This window comes from Mustelus asterias, unplaced genomic scaffold (assembly GCF_964213995.1).
Source record: "Mustelus asterias unplaced genomic scaffold, sMusAst1.hap1.1 HAP1_SCAFFOLD_495, whole genome shotgun sequence".
In the NCBI taxonomy this organism is placed as follows: Eukaryota; Metazoa; Chordata; class Chondrichthyes; order Carcharhiniformes; family Triakidae; genus Mustelus; species Mustelus asterias.
In genome coordinates this window covers 123,648-145,979 of record NW_027590447.1, presented here as the reverse complement: position 1 = coordinate 145,979, position 22,332 = coordinate 123,648, and the positions used below count along the sequence as shown (strand labels likewise).

Sequence of the window (22,332 nt, the reverse complement as noted above, 5' to 3'; positions counted from 1 at the left end):
GAGTCCAGGAGATTGTCGCCACCTCGTGGTCCACCTGTCCGTGAGGAACTGGAGGAGTCACTGGACACCGCCTTGGAGAGAGGGTCATCACGGTCACCAGAACCAGCGCTACCGCCAGTGTTGAGGAGGTCGCAGAGACGGTGCGGTCCTCCAATACGACTGAACTTGTGAATATATGGACAGTTCGTTCTGGTTTTTTTGCCCCACCGGCCTTTGTTTTAAAGGAGGGGTGAATGTGGTGAACCATAGATGGTTACCACTATGGGTACTGAACCACAGATGGTTAGCACTATGGATACTTGTACATATATTACTGTTGTCACTGTTGGGGTTAGGGTTGGGGTGTTCTACCTGTTGGTATTGTTCTGTGGTACACTCCGGTTGGCTCCGCCTACCTGTAGGAGTATAAAGGTCACTGCACTGCCTGGTGACCCTTTAGTCTGGGATTGTATTGTTAAGCAGTATGCTCCCTTCTTGTTGCTAATAAAAGCCTTTATTTCCCGGGTATGATCCAGCCTCCTGAGTGATTTAATCGCGCATCAAGACCATACCGAGAGTACAGCTTAGCTCTCAATGTTCAAGGAAGGTCATCCTTGCATCAGAGACAGTTCGGTGATGATTCACTAAGTTGGTGCCTGGGATGAGAGAGATGTCTATGATAAGAGGCTGAGTAAATTAGGACTATCCTCTCCAGAGGAGGTCTTCGTTCAATGGGTAGAATCCTTGTCTCTAAGCCAGAAACTCCAGATTTGAGAACTGGATGAGCAATGAAGGTGCGTTCGTGACCAAACAAGTTGATCAACTTGTCAATCCTTCCAAACACACCAAAGGCTGGCAGTAAGAGCGAGAGAGCTTCCTGGTCAACTGTGTGATGGAGAGAAAGGTGGAGCCGTGACCATCACTGTCCACAGCTCTAGATTACAACATAGGCGGAAAAGCGTGTGTGTTAGCACAGCAGCTTGGACTCCCCGAGTGAACTGTAACCCATCACTACTGCCATATCCTTGCTGCTCAGAAGAATGAGAGATAATCTCAATGGAATAAATAAGGGAGAATCTAAAACACAGTCCCAGAATGAGGAGCCAATCATTTAGGACTGAGATGAGGAGAAATCTGTTCCCTCAAAGCGTTGTAGATCTTAGAAACTCTTTCCACCAGAGGCTTGTGAATGATCCAATGTTGAATATATTTGAGGCTGGGACAGACAGGTTTTCGGTCTCCCAGGGAATGATGGGATATGAGGAGTGGGCAGGAAAATGAACATGGAGCCCAAGACCAGCCATGATGGTGTTGTATGGTGGAGCAGGCTCGACGGGCCGAATGGTCTACTCCTGCTCCATTTCCAATGTCTTTATGTTACAATACAAGAGACCATATTCAGAAGCTGCCCAATTTAACCTGTATCCGCATACAGGCGGATGACATCATTCGCCTGTAGGTGGATACAGGCAGATGACACCATTCGCCTGTAGGTGGATACAGGCGGATGACATCATTCGCCTGTAGGTGGATACAGGCGGATGACACCATTCGCCTGTAGGTGGATACAGGCGGATGACATCATTCGCCTGTAGGTGGATACAGGCGGATGACATCATTCGCCTGTCGGTAGATACAGGCGGATAATGTCAGGATTAACAGCAGAGGAACAACAGGATTTGTGAATTTGTGGAGATGGTTAAAAAAACACAGCAAGCTGTGCCTGGGCGACACGTTCCGTCCCCAGGCACCGTTTTAATTTTATGTCAGCCTGGATCGAGGTTGTAGCTAAAACGGTAAAGGCCATCTGGCCAATCAGCTCTCCTGCAAACATAAAAATAGATGGGCCGCATAATCTCGATTGTCTCTTGAATGGGTTTAATTGTTGGCGGGGGCTCCCACCAGTGGGGGTTCTGACTCCCGCGTACGCCCTCCGACTGAAACATTGCGTGAGTTTGTGATGATGTTGGGTGGATCTGTCTGGGTAACGTCAAATTCACACCGTGAATTCCATTGGTTCAGAATCAGGTTAGACTTCATCAGAGACGAAGGGTGATCCAGACTCGAAAAGTTGCCTCTGTTCTCTCTCCACAGATGCTGTCAGACCTGCTGAGATTTTCCATCATTTTCTGTTTTTGTGTCTGTGGTTCCTCAATCTCAGAGCGAGCAGGCAGAATTATTGAGTTGGTGATTGCATCCATTCCCATGGTAGCATATTCCAGAAAGATCTGCTAGACAAGCCCAAGAAAACAAGCGGTGACACAGTGGTTAGCACTGCTGCCTCGCAGTGCCAGGGACCCGGGTTCAATTCCAGCCTCAGGTCACTGTCTGTGTGGAGTTTGCACGTTCTTCCCGTGTCTGTGTGGGTTTCCTCCCACACTCCAAAGGTGGGTGGGTTAGATAGATTGGCCATGCTAAATTGCCCCTTAGTGTTCATAGAGCTGTGGGTTAGGGGGGATTACCCTTGGGAAATGCATGGGGTTATGGGGCTAGATCCTGGGTAAGATGCTCAGTCAGGGAGTTGGTGCAGACTTGATGGGCTGAATGGCCCCCTTTTGCACTGTAGGGATTCAATGTTGATGTTTGCTAGTGTTGAGAGAATTTAGAATTAATATGTGAATACACAAAGACACAAATGTGTGGTGCTTTTGTACAGGGCGTTGGTGAGGCCACACCTGGAGCATTGTGTGCAGCTTTGGTGTCCTTATCTGAGGAAGGATGTCCTTGCTATAGAGGGAGTATAGTGAAGGTTTACCAAGCTGAATCCTGGGATGGCCGATCTGTCATATGAGGAGAGACTAAGTTGGTTAGGATTATATTCACTGGAGTTTAGAAGAGTGAGAGGGGATCTCATAGAAACTTATAAAATTCTAACAGGGTTAGACAGGGTGGATTCAGAAAGAATGTTCCCAATGATGGGGGGGTCCAGAACTCGGGGTCATAGTTTGAGGATAAGGGGTAAACCTTTTAGACCTGAGGTGAGGAGAAATTTCTTCACCCAGAGGGCGGTGAATGTGTGGAATTCACTACCATAGAAAGTAGTTGAGGCCAAAATGTTGTCTGATTTCAAGAAGAAATTAGATTTGGCTCTTGGGGCTAAAGGGATCAAGGGATATGGGGGGAAGGGGGGAATCAGGATATTGAATTCGGTGATCAGCCATGATTAAGATCAATGGTGGAGCAGGCTGGAAGGGCCGAATGGTCTCCTCCTGTTTCTATTTCTCTGTCCCCTGCCTGGATCTGATATCTAGGCTGGTATTTACAGGAAAGATTTTGTTTAGAGGTTTTCCAGAATCCCAAATAACTGACCATTCCTCTGCTGGTAATCATGTGTGAAGGAGGTTTCCTGTTGTTATGCGTTCAATATATTTATGTTGAATTTCCTGTGCCACAGGAAGTCTGAGACATTCACAGCAGACCCGAAAGATACTAAGCAGCCAGACCACGCAGTTAGGGAACAGAGCAGCTATGGCTAATGCACTCTGCCAAAAACATGCTGTATTTGCACTTTTGTTCTCAGCCACAGCACTATGCCAGCTGAAAGAAGGTAAGAATTAATCTGATCACTTTACTCCCTTTCTTCTATAATACTTTTCATCCGATTAGCAAAGTCAACATGGTTTAGTGAAAAGAAAATCATGTTTGATAAATTGATGAGAGTTCTTTGAGGATGTAACAAGCAGTGTGGATAAAGGATTTCCAGTAAACCTCGGGCAGAGTTCTCCTCCCAAAAAACTACAGCAAGAATACTGTGGAGTTGGGCAGTTGCCTCTCCGGCGCGCTCCACATGGCAATCCTCCCACACTCGGTCACCTTCTGGCGAGTGGTGAGATTCGCGCTGATACGGGAGGGTGGAACAAACACACGGGCGAGTCTGGCTGCAGAGAGCTCAGGTTGCCATTTCGCAAGGGCGCCCCGATCTCACAGCGTGCTGGGAGACCCCGTACCCTCCCCCCCCCTCCAGGGACATCAGGATACCCCCACCCCCCACCACCGTCATTGGCATGTTCCCCACCCCCCTCCTCAACATGGGTCACGGGCATCAGGGGCATTGGAGCTCTTGCAATGGGTCCCGACGGGCCCCCAGCATGATCCAACCCTTCACAAACAGACCCCCCCCCCCGAATGCCCCCTCCGTCATCACCCTTGACACTGTTCCTGGAACATTGGCATTGCCTCACTGCCTGGGGGTCCAGTGGCACTGCCTGGTGGGCACTGTCTGACCATACCCTTGACTACCCAGTATCTTCCAGTGGCCTCGATCCCTCCCCTGGCATGACCATCACGCCTGCTCCCCGCTGGTCGCCCTGCTGGAGAGATGGGAATATTCCAGAAGGGGGGGTCGGGGGGGGGGGGGGGGGATAATTGTTTGCTGAACACGCTGATGAGATTGAAATCCATGGATTGAAAACCGCGCCTGTTGTGTATTTCTATTTGGAAGCAGCATTCACTAAGGTGTCACACAGAGGATTATTACTCACCATAAAAGTTCCTGGTGTTGTGAGCGAGCGCCGGTGGAACACTGGCCAACCAGCAGCGAGCAGTGTCGGGGTGAACTGGTCTGGTTGCTAAACAGCAGCTACTGGAAGGTCAGCTGGATCAATGCTGTGAAGCCAATGGTTTACAATCTATATTCAAGTCAATTAGTGCATCATTCAAACCAGCTGATGATACAAAGATAGTTACTGAGTTGTCAGGAGGGTAAAACATTCTGCAGAGGTATATAGAAGTGCTGAGTAAATGTGAACGTGTCCACTTTGGCAGGAAGGAAAGCAGCAAGTGATTTAAATGGAGAGAGATTGCAGAACAGATTGAGGTACAGAGGGATCTGGGTGTCCTTGTACATGAATCCCAAAAGGTAACATGCATACAACCAGGAATTAGGAAAGCAAATAGAATGTGATCCTTTAGGAATGGAGTAAGGAGTCTCGCTGCAAATGTACAGGGTATGGGTGAGACTGTATCTGGAATACTGGGTACAGTTTTGGAGTCCTTATTTAAAGAGGGATATTCTTGCATTGGAAACCGTTCTGAGAAAGTTTCAGGCTGGTTCCTGCATCAAGGGGTTGTTTGGTGAGGAAATGTTATGATGTTATGACAACTGCCAGCTTCCAGATGCAATTTTACAACTCATCCGCTTCATCTTGGACCACAATGTCGTCACCTTCAACAACCAGTTCTTCATCCAGACACATGGAACAGCCATGGGGACCAAATTCGCACCTCTATATGCCAACATCTTCATGCACAGGTTCGAACAAGACTTCTTCACTGCACAGGACCTTCAACCGATGCTATACACTAGATACATCGATGACATTTTCTTCCTTTGGACCCATGGTGAACAATCACTGAAACAACTATATGATGACATCAACATCCCACCATCAGACTCACCATGGACTACTCTCTGGAATCGGTTGCATTCTTGGACACACGCATCTCCATTAAGGATGGCCACCTCAGCACTTCACTGTACCGCAAGCCCACGGATAACCTCACAATGCTCCACTTCTCCAGCTTCCACCCTAAACACGTTAAAGGAGCCATCCCCTACGGACAAACCCTCCGTATACACAGGATCTGATCGGATGAGGAGGATCTCAACAGACACCTCCGGACGCTGAAAGATGCCCTCATAAGAACAGGATTTGGCGCTCGACTCATCGATCGACAGTTCCGATGTGCCACAGCGAAAAACCGCACCGACCTCCTCAGAAGACAAACGCGGGACACGGTGGACAGAGTACCCTTCGTCGTCCAGTACTTCCCCGGAGCGGAGAAGCTACGGCATCTCCTCCGGAGCCTTCAACATGTCATTGATGAAGACGAACATCTCGCCAAGGCCATCCCCACACCTCCACTTCTTGCCTTCAAACAACTGCACAACCTCAAACAGACCATTGTCCGCAGCAAACTACCCAGCCTTCAGGAGAACAGTGACCATGACACCACACAACCCTGCCACAGCAACCTCTGCAAGACGTGCCGGATCATCGACATGGATGCCATCATCTCACGTGAGAACAGCATCCACCAGGTACACGGTACATACTCTGACGCAAATCTTTGTCTCGTCACTGGACACAGGTGAGGTCCCAGAGGATTGGAGGATAGCTAATGTGGTCCCGTTATTTAAGAAGGGTAGGAAGGATAACCCGGGTAATTATAGGCCGGTGAGCTTGACGTCCGTGGTGGGGAAGTTGTTGGAGAAGATTCTTAAAGATAGGATGTATGCGCATTTAGAAAGGAATAAACTCATTAACGATAGTCAACATGGTTTTGTGAGAGGGAGGTCATGCCTCACGAACCTGGTGGTGTTTTTTGAAGAAGTGACCAAAATGGTTGACGAAGGAAGGGCCGTGGATGTTGTCTATATGGACTTTAGTAAAGCGTTTGACAAAGTCCCTCATGGTAGGCTAGTGAAAAAGGTTGGATCCCATGGGATAAAGGGGGAGGTGGCTAGATGGGTGGAGAACTGGCTTGGTCATAGAAGACAGAGGGTGGTAGTGGAAGGGTCTTTTTCCGGCTGGAGGCCTGTGACTAGTGGTGTACCGCAGGGCTCTGTATTGGGACCTCTGCTGTTTGTGATTTATATAAATGATCTGGAAGAAGGAGTAACTGGGGTGATCAGTAAGTTTGCGGACGACACAAAACTGGCAGGACTTGCAGATAGTGAGGAACATTGTCAGAGGCTACAGAAGGATATAGATAGGCTGGAAATTTGGGCAAGGAAATGGCAGATGGAGTTCAATCCTGATAAATGCGAAGTGATGCATTTTGGTGGGAATAATGTAGGGAGGAGCTACACGATAAATGGAAGAACCATAAAGGGTGTAGAGACGCAGAGGGACCTGGGTGTGCAAGTCCACAGATCTTTGAAGGTGACGTCACAGGTGGAGAAGGTGGTGAAGAAGGCATATGGCATGCTTGCCTTTATAGGACGGGGCATAGAGTATAAAAGTTGGGGTCTGATGTTGCAGATGTATAGAACGTTGGTTCGGCCGCATTTGGAATACTGCGTCCAGTTCTGGTCGCCACACTACCAGAAGGACGTGGAGGCTTTGGAGAGAGTACAGAGGAGGTTTACCAGGATGTTGCCTGGTATGGAGGGGCTTGGTTATGAGGAGAGATTGGGGAAACTGGGGTTGTTCTCCTTGGAAAGACGGAGGATGAGGGGAGACTTAATAGAGGTGTATAAAATTATGAAAGGCATAGATAGGGTGAACGGTGGGAAGCTTTTCCCCGGGTCGGTGGTGACGTTCACGAGGGGTCATAGGTTCAAGGTGAAGGGGGGGAGGTTTAACACAGATATCAGAAGGACATATTTCACACAGAGGGTCGTGGGGGCCTGGAATGTGTTGCCGGGCAAGGTGGTGGAGGCGGACACACTGGGAACGTTTAAGACTTATCTAGACAGCTATATGAACGGAGTGGGAATGGAGGGATACAAAAGAGTGGTCTAGTTTGGACCAGGGAGCGGCGCGGGCTAATTGTTCCTGGTTTCTCGTTTCAAGGCTTCATTCTACGATCATCTTGCTGGTGCCAGTACAGAGTGAGACTGCGGATAGTTGGGAACCTGTCTCGGGGGCAGGGAATTCATATGGTGTTCGTGGAAGTGGAAATGACTAGGGTTGGGAAGCATTTTCCGATCGGGGCCATTGTGATCTCCTGGACTCGTTTCGATCGCCTCAGGGGGTCGGAGAGGAATTTCCCAGATTTTTTTTTTCCCCATATTGGCCCTGGGGTTTTTCACTCTGGGTTTTCGCCTCTCCCTGGAGATCACATGGTCTGGAATGGGGGGGTGGGGGTAAGTTAATAGGTTGTAATGAACAAAGCATCGTAGCTGTGAGGGACAGCTCGGTGGATAGGATATTGGTATGTAGATAGGCTGGAAAATTGGGCGGGGATCCTGGATTCAGGATTCAATCCTGGACCGGGGAGCGGCGCGGGCTTGGAGGGCCGAAGGGCCTGTTCCTGTGCTGTATTGTTCTTTGTTCTTTGTTCTTTGTTCTTGCAACTCGGCCAACGTTGTCTACCTGATACGCTGCAGGAAAGGATGTCCCGAGGCATGGTACATTGGGGAAACCATGCAGACACTACGACAACAGATGAATGAACACCGCTCGACAATCACCAGGCAAGAGTGTTCTCTTCCTGTTGGGGAGCACTTCAGCGGTCACGGGCATTCGGCTTCTGATATTCGTGTAAGCGTTCTCCAAGGTGGCCTTCACGACACACGACAGCGCAGAGTCGCTGAGCAGAGACTGATAGCCAGGTTCCGCACACATGAGGACGGCCTCAACCGGGATCTTGGGTTCATGTCACACTATCTGTAACTCCCACAACTTGCCTGGACTTGCAAAATCTCACTAACTGTCCTGTCTGGAGACAATACACATCTCTTTAACCTGTGCTTAATGCTCTCTCCACTCACATTGTCTGTACCTTTAAGACTTGATTAGCTGTAAAGACTCACATTCCAATCATTATTCATTATTCTGTAAATTGAGTTTGTGTCTTTATATGCCCTGTTTGCTGTTTATGAGCAGATCTTCCACTCGCCTGACGAAGGAGCAGCGCTCCGAAAGCTAATGGCGTTTGCTACCAAATAAACCTGTTGGACTTTAACCTGGTGTTGTTAGACTCCTTACTGAGGAAATGTTAAACAGGAAGAGCTGAGTTTAGAAGAATGGGAAATGACCTCATTGAAACAATAGTTTCTGAGAGGGTGTGACCGGATAGATACCGAGAGCATCTTAAACTGGGAGTCACAGTTTCAAAGCAAAGGCTCTCCCATTTAAGACGGAACTGAGGAGGGACTTGTTTGTGTCTGAAATTCTCTCCCCCACAAAGCAGTGGGAGCCGGCTCACTGACTCTATCCACAGCAGAGTTAGACACCGATTGGTTTACAAGGGAGTTGAGGATTATGGGGGACAAACAGCAAAGAGAAGTTAAGGTCACAGTCACATCAGCCATGATTTTATTGTCTAGTATAGATGGGCCGAATGGCTCCTATTTCTTATGGTTTCAGTTATTGGTGCATTTTTATGTCAGTGTTTTGAGAGTGTGACACTGCAGGAAATGAGTCACACTGCTTCCAATCAGAAGATACTTACCGCACGCACAGCATCTGATTCCTCAGTCAGCTCACAAGCTGCTCAGACCATTGGTTTGCTCAGATTGATCTCAGTTACACTGGTGATGTAGATCAGGCAACATCTGAAGTTCATTTGACAAGAACAGGAGGAGGCCATTCGTCCCATCAACACTCTTTCAAAACGTAATGAGACCATGGCTGATCCGTGTCTGAACTCCATTGACGACCTTCTGCAACCCCTTCATAGCCCAACCTTACCAAACATCAACCAATCTTAGTCTTAAACATTTCGCTTGCCCCCAGCCCCAGCACAAGTGGATAATGTGGTCAGGAAGGCGTAAGGCATGCTTGCCTTCATCAGTCAGGATGTGGAGATGCCGGCGTTGGACTGGGGTGAACACAGTAAGAGTTTTAACAACACCAGGTTAAAGTCCAACAGGTATGTTGGATTTATGTCACATTATCCCACATTATTAACGATAATGTGACATAAATCCAACAAACCTGTTGGACTTTAACCTGGTGTTGTTAAAACTCTTACTGTGTTCATCAGTCAGGACATAGAGTATAAAAATTGGCAAGTCATGTTGCAGCTGCATAGAACTTTAGTTAGGCCACATTTGGAATATTGCGCACAGTTCTGATCGCCACACTGCTAGAAGAATGAAGGCTCTCGAGAGGGCACAGAAAAGGTTTGCCAGGATGTTGCCTGGCTTGGAGGGTATTAGCTACGATAAGAGGACAAACTCGGTTTGTTTTCTCTTGAATGTCAGAGGCTGAGGGGGGATCTGATAGAAGTTTACTAAAATTATGAGAGGCATGGAAAGAATGGATAGTCGGAGTCTTTTTCCCAGGTTAGAAATGTCAATTGCTTGGGGGTATAGGTTTAAGGGTAAAGGGGAAAAGTTTAAAGGAGATGTGAGAGGCAGGTTTTTTCACACAGAGGGCGGTAAGTGTGCCTGGAATGCGCTGCCAGAGGAGGTGGGAGAAGCAGATACAGCAGCAACGTTTAAGAGGCATCTTGACAGGTACATGAATAGACAGGGAATAGAGGGATACGGACCACATAGAGGCCAAAGGTCTTTAGTTTAGAAAGGCATCATGTATCTGTGCAGGCTTGGAGGGCCGAAGGGCCTGTTCCTGTGCTGTACTGTTCTTTGTTCTTTGATCTTGGAGTGTTGCGAACAGGATAGTTGATTCTATAACAGATCTATAGGACATTTTAGAGAAATACAGTAGTGTATTTGAGGACACACTGGAATCCTTGGAAGCAGTGCAAGTGGCATTTACGGTCAAACAAAACAATCAGCCCAAGACAGCAAACCCACACCACACCTACACCACACGTCCACCACACCTACACCACACGTCCACCACACCGACACCACACCTACACCACACCGACACCACACCTACACCACACCTAGACCACACCTACACCACACCGACAACACATGTCCACCACACCTACACCACACGTCCACCACACCTACACCACACCTACACCACACGTCCACCACACCGACACCACACCTACACCACACCGACACCACACCTACACCACACCTAGACCACACCTACACCACACCGACACCACATGTCCACCACACCTACACCACACGTCCACCACACCTACACCACACCTACACCACACGTCCACCACACCGACACCACACCTACACCACACCTACATCACACCTACACCACACCTACATCACACCTACACCACACCTACAACACACCTACAACACACCGACACCACACCTACACCACACTTACAACACACCGACACCACACCTACAACACACCGACAGCACACCTACACCACACCTACAACACACCTACACCACACCTACACCACACCTACAACACACCGACACCACACCTACAACACACCGACACCACACCTACAACACACCGACACCACACCTACACCACACCTACAACACACCGACACCACACCTACACCACACCTACACCACACCTACACCACACCTACAACACACCGACACCACACCTACAAAACACCGACACCACACCTACACCACACCTACAACACACCGACACCACACCTACACCACACCTACACCACACCTACACCACACCTACACCACACCTACAACACACCTACACCACACCTACAACACACCTACAACACACCTACACCACACCTACACCACACCTACACCACACCTACAACACACCTACAACACACCTACACCACACCTACACCACACCTACACCACACCTACAACACACCTACACCACACCTACACCACACCTACACCACACCTACACCACACCTACAACACACCGACACCACACCTACACCACACCTACACCACACCTACACCACACCTACATCACACCTACACCACACCTACACCACACCTACATCACACCTACATCACACCTACACCACACCTACAACACAACTACACCGCACCAACACCACACCTACACCACACCTACATCACACCTACACCACACCTACACCTCACCTACACCACACCTACATCACACCTACATCACACCTACACCACACCTACAACACACCGACACCACACCTACACCACACCTACAACACACCGACACCACACCTACACCACACCTACACCACACCTACACCACACCTACATCACACCTACACCACACCTACACCTCACCTACACCACACCTACATCACACCTACATCACACCTACACCACACCTACACCACACCTACACCACACCTAAGCGACACCTACACCACACCTACATCACACCTACACCACACCTACATCACACCTACACCACACCTACACCACACCTACACCACACCTACACCACACCTACATCACACCTACATCACACCTACACCACACCTACACCACACCTACACCACACCTAAGCGACACCTACACCACACCTACACCACACCTACACCACACCTACATCACACCTACATCACACCTACACCACACCTACACCACACCTACACCACACCTACACCACACCTACATCACACCTACACCACACCTACACCACACCTAAGCGACACCTACACCACACCTACACCACACCTACACCACACCTACACCACACCTATACCACACCTACACCACACCTACACCACACCTACATCACACCTACACCACACCTACACCACACCTACATCACACCTACACCACACCTACACCACACCTACACCACACCAACATCACACCCACACCACACCTACACCACACCTACATCACACCTAAACCACACCTACACCACACCTACATCACACCTACACCACACCTACATCACACCCACACCACACCCACACCACACCTACATCACACCTACATCACACCTACACCACACCTACACCACACCTACACCACATCTACATCACACCTACACCACACCTACACCACACCTACACCACACCTACACCACACCTACACCACACCTACATCACACCTACACCACACCTACATCACACCTACACCACACCGACACCACACCTACGCTACACCTACACCACACCTACACCACACCTACATCACACCTACACCACACCTACACCACACCTATGCTACACCTACGCCACACCTGCACCACACCTACACCACACCTAAAGCGACACCTACACCACACCTACACCACACCTACACCACACCTACACCACACCTACACCACACCTACATCACACCTACACCACACCTACATCACACCTACACCACACCTACACCACACCTACACCACACCTACACCTCACCTACATCACACCTACACCACACCTACATCACACCTACACCACACCTACACCACACCTACACCACACCTACACCACACCTACATCACACCTACACCACACCTACACCACACCTACATCACACCTACATCACACCTACACCACACCTACACCACACCTACACCACACCTACACCACACCTACATCACACCTACACCACACCTACATCACACCTACACCACACCTACACCACACCTACATCACACCTACACCACACCTACGCCACACCTACACCACACCTACACCACACCTACATCACACCTACACCACACCTACACCACACCTACATCACACCTACATCACACCTACACCACACCTACACCACACCTACACCACACCTACACCACACCTACACCACACCTAAGCGACACCTACACCACACCTACACCACACCTACGCTACACCTACACCACACCTACACCACACCTACATCACACCTACACCACACCTACACCACACCTACATCACACCTACACCACACCTACACCACACCTACACCACACCTACACCACACCTACACCACACCTAAGCGACACCTACACCACACCTACACCACACCTACGCTACACCTACACCACACCTACACCACACCTACACCACACCTACACCACACCTACACCACACCTACACCACACCTACACCACACCTAAGCGACACCTACACCACACCTACACCACACCTACGCTACACCTACACCACACCTACACCACACCTACACCACACCTACACCACACCTACACCACACCTACACCACACCTACACCACACCTACACCACACCTACACCACACCTACACCACACCTACACCACACCTAAGCGACACCTACACCACACCTACACCACACCTACGCTACACCTACACCACACCTACACCACACCTAAGCGACACCTACACCACACCTACACCACACCTACGCTACACCTACACCACACCTACACCACACCTACACCACACCTACACCACACCTACATCACACCTACACCACACCTACACCACACCTACACCACACCTGCACCACACCTACACCACACCTACATCACACCTACACCACACCTACATCACACCTACATCACACGTCCATCACACCTACACCACACCTATACCACACCTACACCACACCTACACCACACCTACATCACACCTACACCACACCTACACCACACCTACATCACACCTACACCACACCTACACCACACCTACACCACACCAACATCACACCCACACCACACCTACACCACACCTACATCACACCTACACCACACCTACACCACACCTACATCACACCTACATCACACCCACACCACACCCACACCACACCTACATCACACCTACATCACACCTACACCACACCTACACCACACCTACACCACACCTACACCACACCTACATCACACCTACACCACACCTACACCACACCTACACCACACCTACATCACACCTACACCACACCTACACCACACCTACATCACACCTACATCACACCTACATCACACCTACACCACACCTACACCACACCCACACCACACCTACACCACACCTACATCACACCTACACCACACCTACATCACACCCACACCACACCTACACCACACCTACATCACACCTACACCACACCTACATCACACCCACACCACACCTACACCACACCTACACCACACCTACATCACACCTACACCACACCTACATCACACCTACACCACACCTACACCACACCTACATCACACCTACATCACACCTACATCACACCTACACCACACCTACACCACACCTACACCACACCTACACCACACCTACATCACACCTACACCACACCTACATCACACCTACACCACACCTACATCACACCCACACCACACCTACACCACACCTACATCACACCTACATCACACCTACACCACACCTACACCACACCTACACCACACCTACATCACACCTACATCACACCTACATCACACCTACATCACACCTACACCACACCTACATCACACCTACACCACACCTACATCACACCTACACCACACGTCCATCACACCTACACCACACCCACATCACACCTACACCACACCTACATCACACCTACATCACACCTACACCACACCTACACCACACCTACACCACACCTACATCACACCTACACCACACCTACATCACACCTACATCACACCTACACCACACCTACATCACACCTACACCACACCTACATCACACCTACACCACACCTACATCACACCTACACCACACGTCCATCACACCTACACCACACCTACACCACACCTACATCACACCTACATCACACCTACACCACACCTACACCACACCTACATCACACCTACACCACACCTACATCACACCTACACCACACGTCCATCACACCTACACCACACCTACACCACACCTACATCACACCTACACCACACCTACATCACACCTACATCACACCTACACCACACCTACATCACACCTACACCACACCTACATCACACCTACATCACACGTCCATCACACCTACACCACACCTACACCACACCTACACCACACCTACACCACACCTACATCACACCTACATCACACGTCCATCACACCTACACCACACCTACACCACACCCACACCACACCTACATCACACGTCCATCACACCTACACCACACCTACACCACACCTACCTCACACCGACACCACACCTACACCACACCTTCATCACACCCACACCACACCTACACCACACGTCCATCACACCTACACCACACCTACACCACACCTATCTCACACCTACACCACACCTACACCACACCTACATCACACTACACCACACCTACACCACACCTACACCACACCTACACCACACCTACATCACACCTACACCACACCTACACCACACCTACACCACACCTACACCACACCTACGTCACACCTACACCACACGTCCATCACACCTACACCACACCTACACCACACCTACACCACACCTACACCACACCTACATCACACCTACACCACACCTACATCACACCTACACCACACCTACATCACACCTACGTCACACCTACACCACACGTCCATCACACCTACACCACACCTACACCTCACCTACACCACACCTACATCACACCTACACCACACCTACATCACACCTACACCACACCTACATCACACCTACGTCACACCTACACCACACGTCCATCACACCTACACCACACCTACACCACACCTACACCACACCTACATCACACCCACACCACACCTACACCTCACCTACACCACACCTACATCACACCTATCTCACACCTACACCACACCTACACCACACCTACATCACACCTACATCACACCTACACCACACCTGCACCACACCTACATCACACCTACATCACACCTACACCACACCCACACCACACCTACACCACACCTACACCACACCTACACCACACCTACACCACACCCACACCACACCTACACCACACCTACACCACGCCTACATCACACCCACACCACACCTACACCACACCCACACCACACCTACATCACACCCACCACACCTACACCACACCTACACCACGCCTACATCACACCCACACCACACCCACACCACACCTACAGCACACCTACACCACACCCACACCACACCTACACCACACCTACACCACACCTACACCACACCTACATCACACCTACACCACACCTACACCACACCTACACCACACCTACATCACACCTACACCACACCGACACCACACCTACACCACACCTACATCACACGTCCATCACACCTACACCACACCTACATCACACCTACACCACACGTCCATCACACCTACACCACACCTACACCACACCTATCTCACACCTACACCACACCTACACCACACCTACATCACACTACACCACACCTACACCACACCTACACCACACCTACACCACACCTACATCACACCTACACCACACCTACACCACACCTACACCACACCTACACCACACCTACGTCACACCTACACCACACGTCCATCACACCTACACCACACCTACACCACACCTACACCACACCTACACCACACCTACATCACACCTACACCACACCTACATCACACCTACACCACACCTACATCACACCTACGTCACACCTACACCACACGTCCATCACACCTACACCACACCTACACCTCACCTACACCACACCTACATCACACCTACACCACACCTACATCACACCTACACCACACCTACATCACACCTACGTCACACCTACACCACACGTCCATCACACCTACACCACACCTACACCACACCTACACCACACCTACATCACACCCACACCACACCTACACCTCACCTACACCACACCTACATCACACCTATCTCACACCTACACCACACCTACACCACACCTACATCACACCTACATCACACCTACACCACACGTCCATCACACCTACACCACACCTACACCACACCTACATCACACCTACATCACACCTACACCACACCCACACCACACCTACACCACACCTACACCACACCTACACCACACCTACACCACACGCACACCACACCTACACCACACCTACACCACGCCTACATCACACCCACACCACACCTACACCACACCCACACCACACCTACATCACACCCACACCACACCTACACCACACCTACACCACGCCTACATCACACCCACACCACACCCACACCACACCTACAGCACACCTACACCACACCCACACCACACCTACACCACACCTACACCACACCTACACCACACCTACATCACACCTACACCACACCTACACCACACCGACACCACACCTACACCACACCTACATCACACGTCCATCACACCTACACCACACCTACATCACACCTACACCACACGTCCATCACACCTACACCACACCTACACCACACCTACACCACACCTACACCACACCTACACCACACCTACATCACACCTACACCACACCTACACCACACCTACACCACACCTACACCACACCTACACCACACCTACACCACACCTACACCACACCTACACCACACCTACATCACACGTCCATCACACCTACACCACACCTACATCACACCTACACCACACCTACATCACACCTACACCACACGTACATCACACCGACACCACACGTCCATCACACCTACACCACACGTCCATCACACCTACACCACACCTACACCACACCTACACCACACCTACACCACACCTACACCACACCTACATCACACCTACACCACACCTACATCACACCTACACCACACCTACATCACACCTACACCACACCTACATCACACCGACACCACACGTCCATCACACCTACACCACACGTCCATCACACCTACACCACACCTACATCACACCTACACCACACCTACATCACACCTACACCACACGTCCATCACACCTACACCACACCTACACCACACCTACACCACACCTACACCACACGTCCATCACACCTACACCACACGTCCATCACACCTACACCACACCTACACCACACCTACATCACACCTACACCACACGTCCATCACACCTACACCACACCTACACCACACCTACACCACACCTACACCACACCCACACCACACCTACATCACATCTACACCACACCTAAGCGACACCTACACCACACCTACACCACACCTACATCACACCTACACCACACCTACATCACACGTCCATCACACCTACACCACACCTACACCACACCTACATCACACCTACACCACACGTCCATCACACCTACACCACACCTACACCACACCTACCTCACACCTACACCACACCTACATCACACGTCCATCACACCTACACCACACCTACACCACACCTACCTCACACCTACATCACACCTACATCACACCTGCATCACACCTACATCACACCTACATCACACCTACACCACACCTACACCACACCTACACCACATTTCCAAAGATAGAATCGGATAGAATGAAACTTTTGGATACAGTAATCTTCGAACCCGCCATCACCAATGACTGGGCAACCCCAATTGTGCCTGTAATGAAGCATTATATATATTTCAAAGCAGCAATCAACCATGTTTTGTGTGCAGATCAATATCACTGCCATTGATTGAGAATTTGTTTGCCAGCCTAAAAGGAGGACAGAAGTTCAGCAAAATCGGCCAATCATAGGCCACCTGCAAATGCATGTTGTAACTGAACCTTGACACCTGCTCACCATTAACGTTAAAGTAAAGTTTATTTATTAGTCACAAGTAGGCTTAGATTCACACTGCAATGAAGTTACTGTGAAAATCCCCTAGTCGCCACACTCCAGCACCTGTTCGGGTTACACTGAGGGGGAAATTTAGCACGGCCAATGCATCATAACCAACGCATCTTTCAGACTGTGGGAGAAAACCGGAGCACCCAAAGGAAACCCATGCAGACACGGGGAGTGCGTGCAAACTCCACACAGACAGTGACCCAAGTCGGGACTCGAACCCAGTGCTAACCACTGTGCCATCGTGCCACCCCAGTTCACTCATAAAGGCAGATTCTGCTGTAAGAGATTACCTTTTAGGATACGGTAGCACAGTGGTTAGCACTGCTGCTTCACAGCTCCAGGGTCCTGGGTTCAATTCCCGGCTCGGGTGACTGTCTGTGTGGAGTTTGCACATTCTCCTCGTGTCTGCGTGGGTTTCCTCCGGGTGCTCCGGTTTCCTCCCACAGTCCAAAGATGTGCGGGTTAGGTTGATTGGCCAGGTTAAAAAAATTGCCCCTTAGAGTCCTGGGATGCGTAGGTTAGAGGGATTAGCGGGTAAAATATGTGGGGGTAGGGCCTGGGTGGGATTGTGGTCGGTGCAGACTCGATGGGCCGAATGGCCTCCTTCTGCACTGTAGGGTTTCTATGATTCTATGGGTTTCTATGATAATTTCAGAACCCACTTTATTTAATGGTCCGTGGAGCAGATATCGAACAGTCTGCGGGTACAATGTTATCTTGACACAGTGATCACTGATACCATTGAACAGGAATACTTACGTCATCTGGAAGCCACATTGAAACGATTTCAGACGGATGGTCTTTATGTCAGGAAAGATAAGGTTTCTTTCAAATGTCAATGCAATATTTACGTCATGTGATCGATAACAAGGGTTTACACAAGGCACCCAAGAAGGTGGAGGCCATCTTGGATGCCAAATAACCAATGGATGTAACATAGTAAAGATCATCTCGAGAGTTCATTATTGTGGAAAGCTTATTTCCGTAGCCTGTTGGTTTCCGGTAGCCCTTTGTGCTTCCTGACATTACCCCAAGCAGCCTGGTTCTATCGTTTCAAGATTGTGATTGATTTCCAAGTTGATCTGATCCGAGTTGAATTTTGGGTTGATTTGAATGAAGACAAAGAGAGTGACTCGAATCAGCACTTTACACCGCGGAACGAGCGAGATACTGAAAGGCAGCAGCCCCTCACTGCCTCAAAGTCACCATGACATGGAGATGCCGGCGTTGGACTGGGGTGAACACAGTAAGAAGTTTAACAACACCAGGTTAAAGTCCAACAGAACAAAGCATCGTAGCTGTGAGGGACAGCTCGGTGGATAGGATATTAGGATGTAGATAGGCTGGAAAATTGGGCGGGGATCCTGGATTCAGGATTCAATCCTGGACCGGGGAGCGGCGCGGGCTTGGAGGGCCGAAGGGCCTGTTCCTGTGCTGTATTGTTCTTTGTTCTTTGTTCTTTGTTTATTTGGTAGCAAAAGCCACACAAGCTTTCAGAGCTGCAAGCCCCTTCTTCAGGTGAGTGGGAATTCTGTTCACAAACAGAGCATATAAAGACACAAACTCAATTTACATGAATAATGGTTGGAATGCGAATACTTACAGTTGTAAGTATTCGCATTCCAACCATTATTCCAACCATTATTCATGTAAATTGAGTTTGTGTCTTTATATGCTCTGTTTGTGAACAGAATTCCCACTCACCTGAAGAAGGGGCTTGCAGCTCCGAAAGCTTGTGTGGCTTTTGCTACCAAATAAACCTGTTGGACTTTAACCTGGTGTTGTTAAACTTCTTTCAAAGTCACCAAAGCAGGGGAAGCAGGAATGACTTAAGGATCTTTTTCAGATGTGGAGTGTAAGGAGGAGTTGATGAATTGAATCTGAGTTGCTCTCAATCATTTCTATGAGCTGCACGAGGCAGGAAGTGAACTGGTTGTGGTTTCAAACTAGTTTTGTTTAGATAGACCCAAATTGCTTCAGTTTTTTGATCGAATGGAATGTTGCCATCCATTATTTTGTTGTTATGAATTAAAAACTATCCTCTCTAATTAAAGAGAACACTTTTCACACACCTGGCTCACGCTTTCTTGCCTTTAGAAGATTACGGGATGATCTAATCGAGCTCTTTGAGATAATTAGAGGATTCGATAGGGTCGATAGAGAGGAATTATTTCCTCTGTTGGGGGTGGGAGGGGTAAAGTCCAGAACAAGGGGGCTGAACCTGGACATTGGAGCCAGGCCGCTCAGGGTGATGTCAGGAAGCTCTTCCCCACACACAAAGGAGCGGAAATCCGGAACTCTCTCCCCCAAAAGCTGGGAATCCAGTGGATATTTCAAAACAAATCTTGATCAAGTCAGGCTCTCAAAGTATTCTGGTGGAAGTCAGACAGAGTTTGTTAATGAGGTTAGGGCAGTTTTATTGAAATTACCGACCCAAATAGTGTAACACGATCAAGGGGCTGAATGGACACCTCCTGTAAATGCAACATGAAAAAATACTTTAATTTGAAACTAACACCTTATTTTCTCATTACAGAACCACATTGCAACTTTTCAACCTCTCAAAAATCTTTTATTATTTGATAACAACTTGCTGGTCTGTTCAAACACCTTAAGCAATGGAAAACCTACGGATCTCAGTCCTAAAAAGTTTAACTTCAGCATTCTGAGTTCCACATTGCTACTTAGAACTTTTACAAACTGAAACCCTAACACTAATATTATTTTTGTGCAGACACCCAAGGTTTCATTGGGAGAAGTTTCCCCATTTACAACACTGGTTCCAAAAATGAGCTGCCTGAATCGGCAAAGAGTCAGCTGACCAATTCTGTTGCCACGGCGATAATTCCTGCCATTTACAGCATCATCCTGCTCGTTGGGATCATGGCCAATGGGATGGCTCTTTTTGTCTTGACCACTAAGGTCCAGCGGCTGCCATCCACCATCTTCCTGATCAACCTGGCCACTGCTGACCTTCTCCTGACCCTCGTGCTGCCCTTCAAGATCTCCTACCACCTCCTGGGCAACGACTGGCTCTTTGGCGAGGGTCTGTGCCGGACAGTGACCGCCTTCTTCTACGGGAACATGTACTGCTCCATCCTGCTGCTGACCTTCATCAGCATCGACAGATACTTTGCTCTGGTCCATCCCTTTCTCTCCAAGCGTTTCAGGGACAATCGCTTCGCTGTGTGTTGCTGCTCAGTTATTTGGCTGCT

General features: G+C 49.5%; 1 protein-coding gene across 1 annotated transcript in view; it reads left to right on the top strand.

Moving 5' to 3' along the window:
• Positions 1-3,428: 3,428 nt before the first annotated feature.
• The window catches only part of LOC144486867 (proteinase-activated receptor 4-like), a 22,810-nt gene continuing 3,906 nt past the window's right edge, over positions 3,429-22,332 (top strand). Inside the window, exons 1-2 of the mRNA XM_078204889.1 lie at positions 3,429-3,526; positions 21,852-22,318. Of these exons, the coding sequence (XP_078061015.1) occupies positions 3,448-3,526; positions 21,852-22,318 (546 nt within the window). The 5' untranslated portion in view covers positions 3,429-3,447. The remainder of the gene's footprint in view (positions 3,527-21,851; positions 22,319-22,332) is intronic.